The sequence below is a fragment of the Tachypleus tridentatus genome, chromosome 4 (genome assembly GCF_004210375.1).
Source record: "Tachypleus tridentatus isolate NWPU-2018 chromosome 4, ASM421037v1, whole genome shotgun sequence".
Taxonomy (NCBI): Eukaryota; Metazoa; Arthropoda; class Merostomata; order Xiphosura; family Limulidae; genus Tachypleus; species Tachypleus tridentatus.
In genome coordinates this window covers 34412264-34425783 of record NC_134828.1, presented here as the reverse complement: position 1 = coordinate 34425783, position 13520 = coordinate 34412264, and the positions used below count along the sequence as shown (strand labels likewise).

At 30.6% G+C, this 13520-nt stretch overlaps 1 protein-coding gene across 14 annotated transcripts in view; it reads left to right on the top strand.

The window, feature by feature from the left end:
• Positions 1–13520, top strand: part of LOC143248821 (bromodomain-containing protein 3-like) — a 113125-nt gene that overhangs the window by 54338 nt on the left and 45267 nt on the right. For all 14 annotated transcript variants that reach the window (XM_076497598.1, XM_076497607.1, XM_076497605.1 and 11 more), the window contains 2 exons: positions 1922–2357; positions 12696–12866. In XM_076497598.1, the coding sequence (XP_076353713.1) occupies positions 1922–2357; positions 12696–12866 (607 nt within the window). The remainder of the gene's footprint in view (positions 1–1921; positions 2358–12695; positions 12867–13520) is intronic.

Genomic DNA, 13520 nt, shown 5'->3' with positions numbered 1-13520 from the left:
ATGTTAAATGCTCAACATTGCCATGTTTTTGACTTGAGTGAACCACCACATTAAATTCCCTCTTCTTACTGTCATCCAGATGTCAGGGTCCTGGGTAGTTAGTGTTGGTTGTGAGTCAGCACACATGACTACAATGGTGAAACAAAATTCATTTTCCCTTCTGCTTCCTTATTTTGAGGTCCAACAGGACTGGATGATAAATATCTGATACTGCCTGGTTTTGTACTATACTTGACCAGCCAGTAATGGTATTATGTGCCTTAACCACTCACACCATTATGTACATCCAACTTCATATTGAATGTGCTCTTTTTTTTCTGCCCGACTTAGTGACACATATTTATGATGTGGTTCATACTGGGTATAGTCTTGGGTGTTTTTTGGAAACATTCCAAAAGGTGCTTATCTAGGTAAATTTTACACCAGTTCTTCCACTAGGTGAGTGTGGGATTCTACCTCTTACTTGAGTAAAGATAAGATGTATCGGAAGTTAATATCTTCCTATGCTGAAAGTATATTTCCAGTAGAGACCTACCTACTCTTATACTTCCCACTTCTGGCATTTCTTTTCTGCCTAATCTTGAAGTGAATCTTGGGTTCTACAGTACAGAGGGAGCCAACTGCAATGGGAGAGAACTCTTCTATTGCCAGAATGCAGCTGAACCACACAGAATTGTAGTGTAGGTGGGAGGTTTAAGGCTTGTGTTGATCGAAAAAACTTGCAGATAGAGAAGGCAGTACTGTACAAGAAAAGCAGTTATGTGAGAGGAGGTATCTATTGGGGAGATACATTTGAGTGTAGGAAAATAATAATATTTTTAGGTTAAGTAAAATAATAAAGTATGCTTGTGAACAGTTCTGCATTTCATCATTCAATATGGTAGCAGGAGCTGTGTATTTGACAGTTTGTTTTCATTATTGATTTACAATTTGTATGGCAGGAGTTTATTAGTAAAACATGTTGAAAAGGCAATAAAACAATAAAATTAAGTATAAACAGTTGTAGACTGTTGCAAACTTTAACCTATTTAAGATAAACAACTGTAGTTTCATGTTACAATTTGCAATCATTTTAGATTGTAAAAAGTGTAATTTAAATCTTTCATATTTTTTTATGGTGATTATGATATTTTTCAGATTGATGGTATATGGTGTTATGGTAGAGAAGAAAAATAGATAAACATTAAATTTTACTGAAAAAAATATTTATTTTGGGCTTTTTAGAGATTACACAAATGAAATTTGTCCAATTGCAGATGAAGAAAAGTATATTTAGCTTTAGTATGAAAATCACTTTGCATATGGAGCAATCAGCACTGACTCCATATACTCACAGACTAATCTTTGGTAAAAATATCTAATTAAAAAATCTGACTTTTTGTGTAGAAAAAGACATGAAATCTGGCAAGTTTTCAGTAAACATTACATTAATATAAACAAAACATTAAACGTTATGGAATGGAAACTGTAGTGATCTCTTTGTGGTTATGAGGTTCATTGTTGGTAATTTATTAAGGTACATCTGAAGAGGATATAAAGAAATTCATATACAAAAACTAATATGACATCCAAATTTGGAAAAGTTTATAAGTATTTATATGTTAATACTTGAGAGAATAAAATACACAATGAATAGTTGGTGTCAACATTAAAAAAAAAATTAAACAGGTAAGTGTGCTAGGAATGGGATTAGAATGTAAATGTTGTTTAACAGTAAAAGATATTTTGCTCCTCTCTGTTAGGACAAATGATTTCAAACAAAAAATGTGTGGCACAGTACTTTGTTTGTAATGAATACATCCAAAGAATATTTATTATTCATAAGATGTTATATAATGTAATTTAAGAATTTCTGTAGTTGATTTCTTTATATTCTCTTTCAAGGCTAACTTTTTTTAAAAGAGATTTGGTATAATTTCAGTTGCTATCAATCACTGAACAGTTGAGCCAACTTGCAGCAGAAAGTAAAAGTAAAAAGAAGAAAAAAAGGAAAAAGAAATCCCCAGAAGAAAGTTCACAAGAAGCAAAAGCTGTGGTAAATGTTACAGTTTCAGAACCAGCCACAGTTCTCCACTCTAATGCAGTGTCAGTGAACAACACAATGCCAGTCCCACCACCACCTGTAAAAGATACATCTCAAATGAAAACTCAGAAACAAAGTAAAGTTAAAAATGCAAAAGCACTTACTCAAAATAAGTCTTCAGGGCAGCCAAAAAGACAAAAGACAAATAATAAATCTTCAAAAAAAAGCAGTAAAAGTGCACCTGTCATTTTGGACAGTGGGGATGAAGACCATGCAAAACCTATGTCATATGATGAAAAAAGACAGTTAAGTCTAGACATCAACAAACTACCAGGTATGTACTTTTATATTTAACACTTTTCAAAGGGAAATTACATTCTCATATCTACAACATTTTAGCTAGCTTATAAAAGTCAGCAGTGTGTTTCACATGTACATTTATATGATAGACGTTTTCACATCGTCTGTTTTGGACAGTTTTGAACTTTAATCTGTTTTAATCCTGTCTGCATTCTTTTGTTATGACCAGTTGTTGGTTTTGAATAGCACCTTATTGGGTCTTTCTATGTAGCCAGACATTGTCTGAGGATTTTATGGTCACATTTATTCCACTTTTAATAAAATTTGATTAAATTTTCCTGAATTTGTCAGCAACATATATTGGTTTATTTTGGAGATGCTGGACAACTTCACGGCATGTTTAAAATTTAATATTCCAACCTTTCTGAAATCCACAGATCATTTAAGTCTTGAGACAAGAAAATCTGATTTAATTCAGTTGTTTCTGCTGTGAGTAAAGATGTGTGTATATATAATTTGTCATTTTAACTCAAAAACAAGCTGAAACAAAAACAAATTAAGCAAAAAATGCTGCATCAACTGAAAATATCCCAGGGTACAAGCTATACTAAGGGATTATAAAATGTACCCCAGGTTTTGGAGGTGACTGCGAAAGTAAGACCCACCGAGCAGTGGGGATACACTGTCTGTTGGTCTTAACCTCCATTCACCAGTTTCACATAAGAAATAAAGAATATCAGTGTTTGTGCACTGTTTATTTCTTTTATCGTAATTAATGCATAAAACTTTTCACAAATGATGTCAATATTACAGTTAGCCTTATCAATGGGAACTATAACATTTTTCTTGCAATTCTTAAATCTTATTTTTTAACTGATGTAATGATAAATCTGTATGGTATTTCTTTATTTTTATACGAGATAATTTAATTTTCATTTTTTTAAGTACATGCAACTTCCATTCCAGAAATCATCTTGGTGGCTGAGATGTAGTATAATTAAGTTTTAAAATATATTCATCAATATTATTTTTAGTATATTTCAAAATATTATTCTTATTATGTTTTGTGGCTATTCTGTGTTTATTTATATCCTTTTTTGAATATTTCATGTAATATTTTATCTTTTTATAATTTTCAAGTTATCAGTAACCCTGTGTTTATGAAAAGTATAAATAAATAAACTAATTTCACACTCACAAGATAAGTTATTAACCTCATCTACATTTAGATTAGTTAAAACATTTTATACAGCGATGGATCAATTGAAACTGTGTATTTATTTATGATTGATGGCAGGCTTTAAGTTTTTACAAGGAAAAATATTTTGTCTAAAATTAATGATCAAATATGAAGGTTTGATTTGCAGTTTCTCTTTCACAACACTTGATAAATCATTGACTTTCAATTGATATTTTATATCTACAAGTAAGCGTTTTGCATGATTGTTTTGAAAAACAAATTTTTTTTATATTAATTAATGCTCTTGTTTTGGGAAGATTAAGTTTATAATCCTTTTGAAAAATATTTTACATACACTAATACCAGAATAAAAAAACGTACTTCAAATGACTGAAAAATTCTGAAAAATCAACCCATTTTAAATTATTATTTCCTTTACCTCTGTTTTTTTTTTTTGTTTATGAAAAAGCTATCTGTAAAGAAAAAAATTCGCAATACAGTAATCAGTATTCAAGTTCAAAGCAGTAGAATTATTAAAATATTGGTTTATAATCCATAGGATATAATGTTTTTAGTTTCAAAATGTAGACGTTTTCTCATTAATAGATAAATAACATTTTTTATTTTACAAAATGAATCTTTGTAAGGAATAGGGTGAAAAGTATTAGAACAGGCCATGTGAGACATCTTTTACTATTACATTTTACAACATTTGCAGCAATATAATCAGCTCGCTAGGCTAAATTATGGTTTAAAAATATATCATTAGTTAAGACTGTTACACTTTATAAAGATTGACCAAAGTGTTGGAAAGGTGTGACATAATCAGCAATATATTCCGTACATTAAGTATAATTTAGAGAAAATAAATACTGATAAAGTAAACAGAACTTCAGCACAGGTTCAGCATTAGCTACATAGGGTGGAAGTGTGTGTGTGTGTATTTGTATGCACATGCATATATAAACTATACATATTTAATCCACTTGCCTTGTGTTACCAAAGCCTACATGGTGCTTTGTCTGAAAAATAGTTATAAATTTTCCACTCTCAATGGGTATGATGTCTACCTTCTGTACTTTGCCTTGACATCTACAATGTACATGTGGAAACCAGTGTATATACTCATTAGAAAGAAATCAGTTTACACTTCTTCACCAATGGTTAATTTGAAATTGGCATGGCACACAGTTTCCTTCACAATATACTTGTGTCTGTTGTTAGTATTTTTGTATGCTTGAGTTATTATAGCCTTTAAAGTTGTTTCTCACATGAATATGCTACAATTAGAGAGAGACAGTTAAATTGTATTTAGGTTTAATGATTCTAACAAACTGAACTTGTCGTCTGGATTGTAAAAATGAAGTTGGTGTTGTTCACATGTGTGGAATAAGTTATTGTAATGAATGCCTGTGTAGGTGTAATTGTATAATAATCATAAAGGCTCAAGACGACCAATTTATGTATCCAGCATAAATAATGAAAGATGAAGAATTGGGAAGGAAAATTAAAAATAAATTAACTGAAAATATGAAGACATCAAATTACACATTATTTTTTCTTTGACTGATTTTGTAACCACCACAAGAACATTCAAAATAAGTCTAAATTTACCTTTTTTTCTTTGTAGAATGATTGAGGATTGCAATAGAAAATATTTATTATCTTAAATAGTTTCAGGCTTATAACAATAAATCTGTTTTTGTTTACTTTTATTGCTCTTTGAATTATTTGTAACTGCAGCACAATAAAGCTATAAATCAGGTGAGTGTATAGTATAAGTTATGGTAAACAAGGTATTGAAATATGTAATTCACAAGCAACTCATGCATGACTTGTTCAGAAATTTAAAGAAATTTTTGATTTGTTTCTTATGAAACTTAATTTTTATATTTCTGTTACTTTAATATCAGTAGAAATATAGATAAAAGACAAAAAAAATTATGATTTTTAACTGACAGCCTCAAGGTTTTTTTTTTGTCAGACCCCAGCAGAAGTAAACCTTTTTTTTTGAAATGATGGCAGTAGTATTTTGAGATGTTTTTATTTTTTCCAAATGTACAATTATGAATGCAGAATATTGGTATACAGAAAAATACAGTGACCATAACTAATAATGATTCTGGCTTTTCAACTAATATTTATGTGTACTCTATATACAACATTTTAACCACAGTAAAACCATGATGGTATATGGACTACAACTATGAAAGTACTTAATGTATCTATGAAATTTAGCTAGCCTTTAAGTCTTTTCTACACAAAACAACTGCAATTAAGAATTTTACTAAAGATTTGTATGTGAATATATAGAGTAAAAGTCATGACTGCTCTGAGTGCAGAGTGATATTTATGGTAAGATTGATAATACTTTTATGAGAATAAAAGTATTATCAATCTTACCATAAATATCTGAATTTTTTTTTCCAGTAAAACTTTATATTTTATTTAATATTTCAAAAATCTCTACTTTAACTCTGTGCATTGATTTAACTGACCTTGTAATCACCATAAAAAATACAAAATAAAGCTACATTGTTGTTTTTTCTTTCTAGAATAGTTGCAGATTATATAACAGAATAACTACATGTATTTATTCTAAGTAGCCAAGAGCTTGTAACCAGTATACAATTGTTTCCACTTAGTTTTATTGCCCTGTGAACTCTAACAAATAATCTTTCCAGACAAGTTGTAAATCACATAGAAAATGTTTACTTCACATTATTGTATTGAATAGTGTAACATACAAGTTACTTGTGAGCATACCTTATAAAAAATATTATTATTAATTATTTTACTGCATCTAGCATAATAAGTTTCTAAGTTATACATTTTATTTATTTTTATAACAATCAATATACATGTGTGTGTTTAATGTATGTGAAAACAGGAAATAAATAGTACATTTGAATGTTGTCAGATGCTAGTATGCTTTAAGCTTGCTTTTTTTACAGTGAAGTTACTAGTACACTTAAGTTACTTCTTAATGGTTTACCTAAGAACACACAATAATAACATACATAAAGGAAACAATTTCCTACAGCTGTTATAATTTAACTAACTATATATATAAGACAATACTGGCTTAAAATAATTCTCTTGTTCTGAACTCTGAGAGATGAACTTTCAAGCTCACTGAAGATAAAATTGATAATACTCTGTATTAAAAACTTCATAGCAATATACATCATTCAACAGATGAAAAGTTGCCTTTCTGTTATAACTGATATAGGATAAAATACCATGAGAATTACTGGCAATTTGTGAAACGGAGGAATTTGATTGGTGGATGTAGCAGGTGGATCTGGTTTTATAGTTTGAGTTCATAATCAAAGACGACTGAAGGCTATAAAAATCAGATTTTTGCCTTATTATTGTCAATATTATAATGAGTAATATACAATAAATTCCATAACTGAAAGAGATGTGGTAAATAAAATAGAAAAAGGGAAGGACTGGTGGAACAAACGTTAAAATTCTGATACAAGGAGAGATTGAGGATTTAGAACATAATGTCATTTGGTAGGTAAAAATCTTCACTTTTTATTGGTTTTTGGTAATGTATAATTTAATGTTACAAAAGAATTATTTAAGTGACAATGTGACAGGTGGGTGTGGTCGGAAGTGTCTGGTTTTCTGTTCAGTCGCTCTGTAACCAAAACAATTGAAGCCTATAATAAATGTGGTTTGTCTCTACAGTGAAGATTTTATAGAGAGTAATTTACATTTCATTTTGTACTTTTATGAGGGGTGGTGGATAAAATAGGGATGATAAACTGAGAGAAAATGCATCACGTGTCACACTATGGGAATTTCAGGATTTTTTAAAATATTGCCTTGTAGAACTAAGAACATAAAACATAAATACTAGTAAAATATGAATTACTAGCTAAGATTTTATGTTCAAATTAGTTGACCTTAAACAAAAAATAGTTTAATAAAATTTTGAATGTAAGCCACTAAAATTTTGTGTCATGCTCGGTAAAAGATGCCTGTAAATCACATTACTGATTAATGTAATATCTTTACAACATTAAAGATATTAATATATCTTTATATTACTATAAATATAAATAGTATTTTTTATATACTAACTCAAACAACTATGTTTTATAGTTAAAACTATAAAAAGTAATATATAAGATTTATTTATCTTATAAATAAAATGTATTTATTTATATATATTAATATATATATTAATTGTAATAATATTATGTTATTACAATATAACAGGTGAGTTATATTTCCACAGGTTAAGTGTGGCATACAGATTCTGTTATTCCAAGTTTGCAGTGTTACCTTTTGGACTTCGTTAGGTTAAGAATGGGTTTGTCCACTTTAGTGTTACTTACCTTGTGATTCTTGTAGCTCAGAAAGTATCACTGTATAGCTGTCCAAGAAGACTAATTATCTATTAGGGTAATAGGATAATTACCCTATTGTTTGGATAGGGGTAATGTTTCCAAACTTCTGTTGTCTAAAGTTCTGGACTCACTGAGGGGAAAAATGGTCATTTGTCACCTTGAGAAATCCATGGTGATGCCTTACATTTCCATCAAAGGTCCAGATCTCTTTGTTTTCAGACTGTGAATTTCTCTTACTGGGGTCATTCCCATCATAACATCCTACTAGCTTCCAATGTTCTAGGGGTGACAAATTTGGTGGCAGATAATTTGTCTCCACCCTACTATATTGTTTTGACAACAGGGATGTTTCATTGTGCCATTTTCTGTTGGATTTGCTCTCAGTGTGGGACACTTATAATCAATGCATTTTGCACTCATTGGAACACTTAACTCCTAGCAATTTGGCCTGTGGTACTTAATTTTTGGGAATTGGCAATAGATATTTTCAGTGATGACTAGACACTGTAGAACCTATGCTTTATTTTTTCACCAGTTTTTATGTTATCCAGAGTACTAGCTATGATTTGTTCAACTCCTTGTCTGACTCTGGTGGTAGCATCAGATTTTCCAGCTTAAACAGGGTTTCCCCTCTTACAGTAGCTACTGAAGTGCCTGCCTTTTTCACTTCCTCTTTGGTCTTTTATGTCGAGACAGCCACGATCCAACATTACATACACAGCCATTCTAAAGCTCATGCTTTATGGATGGAGATTATGCTGTCTGTGCACGGTATCAGGGTTTATCTTCTAAGTTTGTCCATGGATCTGTTTCAGTTTTTACATAGTCCCACTTTGGACATTTATCAATGGAAATAATACTCATATTGATAGTTGTGTATTGCCATGAAGTTTAACCCACCTTATCTAGTAATACCAATCATAACTCATTGTTTTGACCAAATCCTTTTGTCTTTTTATAGTACCAGTTCAGATTTATGCTTGGCTATCTGGTTGGGTTGAGTATAGCCTTTTTTTTATCACTATTGGTGAAGTATATTGTTCATCAAAGAAGTATAACTGTCTCCTCATAATTCTGAATGGAGAGTCCTTTCCTGGGGTTTTGGTTGAATGCAGCTTGTTCCACGTCTTCCCCATAATCTAGGGACAAGTAAAACGTACCTTTCTCATGCAGTTGGGAAGTGATGATGAGTGGTCATAATTTCATAACAGGTGAGTTATATTTCCACAGGTTAAGTGTGGCATACAGATTCTGTTATTCCAAGTTTGCAGTGTTACCTTTTGGACTTTGTTAGGTTAAGAATGGGTTTGTCCACTTTAGTGTTACTTATCTTGTGATTCTTGTAGCTCAGAAAGTATCACTGTATAGCTGTCCAAATACCCTAGATGCCAACATGTGATTTAGAGACCATATCTCTATAATTTCAACCCTGAGTAGTGGAATCTTGGTTATCTGGTTGAGTCTGGCCAATAGTAATGATGTATCATCAAATTCAATCTGCAGAGCATAAATTAGATTACAGTGAAGAGTATATCTGTTTTGGATGTAGTGTGGTTCCCCTACTAGGGTGCTGATCTACTGTTGACATGCCTACAAACTATGCAAATGCCTTCTGTGTGGATAATTACCTCACTGGCTCCTCCCACTTATCAAATTATTACTTTAGTTGTGGTGTGAGTGGTTGCATTAACAAAGATGGAGAGTGTCACAAGGCAGATATTGTCAGGGGTCATTAAGTGGGAAATAAAAGACTGAAGCAATTAAAAAACAATCAGACCACTGCTTAGATGGGCAATGGAATGAAACATTAGCAGTTGAGTAACAACTGTACTGTAAGAGGAGGTAAGCATTGTTGGAAATAGATTTTCAGTTTAAAAAAATGTTAGCTTTGGGCAAACTTCCCACAGAGAGGTGTTTCCAAAACAATATAGCATTTATACATGTCTTTTGTTTATAATCTTTCACAATCCAGACAACATGTTAAACTTAAAATATCAGTAGATTACTCAAATATAATTTTGTAAATAGACACCATACATAATTAATTGAAATATAAAAGTAAGCCTTAAGTACATTTTAGCTATCTCTGTAACTATATAGCATATTTAGTTAAGAAACTGTTGCAAGTGGTGTAGCTGATCAAGCAGACAACAACACGAATCTCAGTTATATGCATATCATGAGGAAAACTACACACAATTTCAAATTAACCATTGGTATAGTGTAAATTGAGCTCTTTCTAATGGACATATACATTTATGTCAAAAAGCTACATATACATGGCATACATCAAGGGTTGGAAAATTTGTTTTCCAGACAATCCAGCTGCAGACTTTAGATCTTGCATGTTAGTTAGGTATCCACATGTATTTAGCATGTAGATATTTCTTTACATTTCTAGCTTATGTGACTAAGATTTCACCACTGCCAAAATAAAGTTTTTTCAAAGTGCATAGATTATGTGACATGAAAACTGCAATTTAAGTATTGTTTGAAAGGTATCCTTTGAAGCTAAGTAATTAAAACCTAGATAAAATGAAAAATAATGGCACATTATAATGTTTCTTATATACATTGATAGTAAAGTGGTTTAATTAAATTTTGAATTTAACACAAAGGAATTTAAAAATGGTGCTAGGGTTATCAAGGTTAAGTTAAAACTAATTACTATTTAGTATGTTATTTTAAAGTTGACTGTTGGTGGCTTATAATGGAAAGAATTGGTTTTGATACTCATTGTGGGCAGCACAAGTAGCTCATCATTTAGTTTTTCTCTTAGTAGTAAACAAAAATAAAACTTCTTCAGAGTTGCATGAAATTTAGTTAAGTATTTCCACTGTGAAAAGGAAAAGAAAATTCAGAGAATCTGAGTGACGCCTTTTCAGTTTAGAAAGGATTAAATAAGCTTTAGTTATGTCATTGGCATTTTAAAAATCTTATTAATTTTGTATTTAGTATTAATTTACTGTAGCTATATGCATTCTTTTGCATAGGGCCAGGTGGTTAAGGTGCTTGACTCATAATCTGAGGGTCATGGGTTTGAATCCCTGTTGCACCAAACATGCTCCCTCTTTTAGCCATGGGAGCATTATAATGAGATGGTCAATCCCACTATTTATTGGTAAAAGAGTAGCTCAAGAGTTGGCAGTGTGTGGTGATGAGTACCTGCTTTCTCTCTAGTCTTATACTGCTAAATTAGGGACAGCCAGTACAGATAGCCCTCATGTATCTTTGCATGAAATTCAAAATCAAACAAACAATCTTTTGCATAGCATAAATAGACCTATTTACACTGATTGGAAAGTACGTCTAATAAATATCTCTGTGACATTCCTGAACTAGTTACATAAAGCTGGAACATTATGATTATACTACCATTTTTCCCATTAAGTTATGTTTATCATAAAGGTCTAAGCTGCTACATATCACACTTTAAAATCTATTGATTTTCTGTTTATAAAATTTTCATTTGTCTGTAAGTCATTAATACTAACTGAGTTTAGCTTACATTTGGTAACAAAAGACCCTTATTTGAAAACGAATTTTACTGCCATTACAAGTGAATGGAATTGCATCATGTCAAACTAAATAACTTGTTGTTTTGTGTTAGTTACTTAAACCAGTTATTCTTATAATGGTCCAATACAGTCCAGTGCTGGAAAAGCTGGATCATTAGTGGAATTTGCTAATTGATCAATTTTCACTCTAATTAATGAGTTACATTCAGTTATTTGATTGTTTTCACAAGATGATCAAATGTTAGTAATAAAAAATCTGGTTTCAAAACCTGCACTGGGCAGAGCACAGGTAGCCCATTGTTTACTTTTGTGTGCAACAACAAACAAGCTTATTGGCAGTATTTAAATTACTTTAATGGTTTGAATAATTGAAGGGAGTAATAGTTGGAAATCTTAATTTTTTTTATTTGGTTACTATTTTCATCATTCATGATGCCAAAGGAAATAACATTGAAAAATTGTGATGGCGGTATGCCTGTTTTTGGATAATTGGAAATGCTGGCAGTTTTCATTACGTTTATTGATTTAATCATAATTTTAAATTGTAGGTGGCTAAAATAATTGAAACAATAATAATAAGAAACATTAGTTGGTTATTTTTGTGACATTAATTTAATTGTAATTTCAGATTGTATATATGTAGATAATTGTAATTATAATTAATCAGTTATTTTATGTAATGCTAATCAGAGTAACAAGAAACTTCATAGCCCAAGTATTTCCAAGAGGTTTTACTTTCAGGATGGAGTGTATATCTGTGGGGGACAACTTTGATATAGAAATTGTGTATAGTCATGAGGTTACAGAATCATAAATTTACTTACAAAATAATTCATCTTGACTGGTTTGTTCAGTTTAGCATATTCTGAAAGCTGCATCTAGTTTATAAGTTAAATTTCGATGTATGATTGAAAATTTGTATACATGTTGGGAGGCATTCAGGTTAACAGTGATATGGTAGATAAAGTGGTAGAAACTTTATAATTTTGAAAAACTTTTGAAATGTTCAGACTAAATGTTTGCTGATAAAAAAAATGTCATCACTTTCTGTGTATTAGATGTAGTGTTTTACATATCTTTTTTTTTCTAACATGCTTGAATTTAAATAAAAAGCTGAGCACATGTAGTGTTTAATGGTGGAAATAGCTTTAATAAGTTTATTTCCTAACAATTTTGGATTAAATATGCTTGATGTGTAGGAACTGAGAAAGCTCATAAAAATGATTATTTTCCAAGAAAGAGTTGCAGAGTATAGAAACATTTAGTAATGCAGTAAATCTTACTTTCTGCTTTTTCTTTGTGTAATATAGGTGTTAAATTAGACAGAGTGGTCCATATTATTCAGTCCAGGGAACCTTCGTTACGAGATTCTAATCCTGATGAGATAGAAATTGACTTTGAAACACTTAAGCCTTCAACACTTCGTGAATTGGAAGCATATGTAGCTTCATGCTTACGCAAGAAAACGAGGAAACCATACAGTAAGTAACTAAAATAACAAGATTGGTTTACAGTTATTTTTCTGCTTCTGAAATAAAATTGGTTGGTGACTTACTGTGTTTGTTTTCCAATATTTATAATTAATTAGAAAATAATTTTGATAAAAAGTTTAGAAACAATCACGTTTATACTTCAGATATATGTAACATTTTTTTATTTTAACTGTTTCAACTTTAAGGCTACGTAAGGGTTAATATGCACAACTGTTTGATATTAGAATATTTGTTAAATTATAAAAATGCTTGTAATGTTCTATTTCTCAGGTCTGCCACAATGTTTATCTAACAAAATATAGATTATTATTATTGTTTTATAATGTATACATTAACCTTGATGAAGATGTAAAGGCAAAACATCCTTTACAGTAAAAATAAATCTTATACATATCTGGAGTATGAAGGTATTTTTTTCTGAAACTATTTATTAAAATGTGTAAGTTCCTCCAGTGTGCACTACAAATTATAAGGATTACATATTAATAAGAAAAAAGTATATGAAATTAGAGTTCACTTGTAAAAAAACTCTCATGCCATGTGTCTAATCACCATGAATATGTTATTTTAACTACTTAGATTTGTGTGTGTGTTTGAAAGTAATAGAAAATAATTTATGTTTGTGATACTTTCAGGTGAACT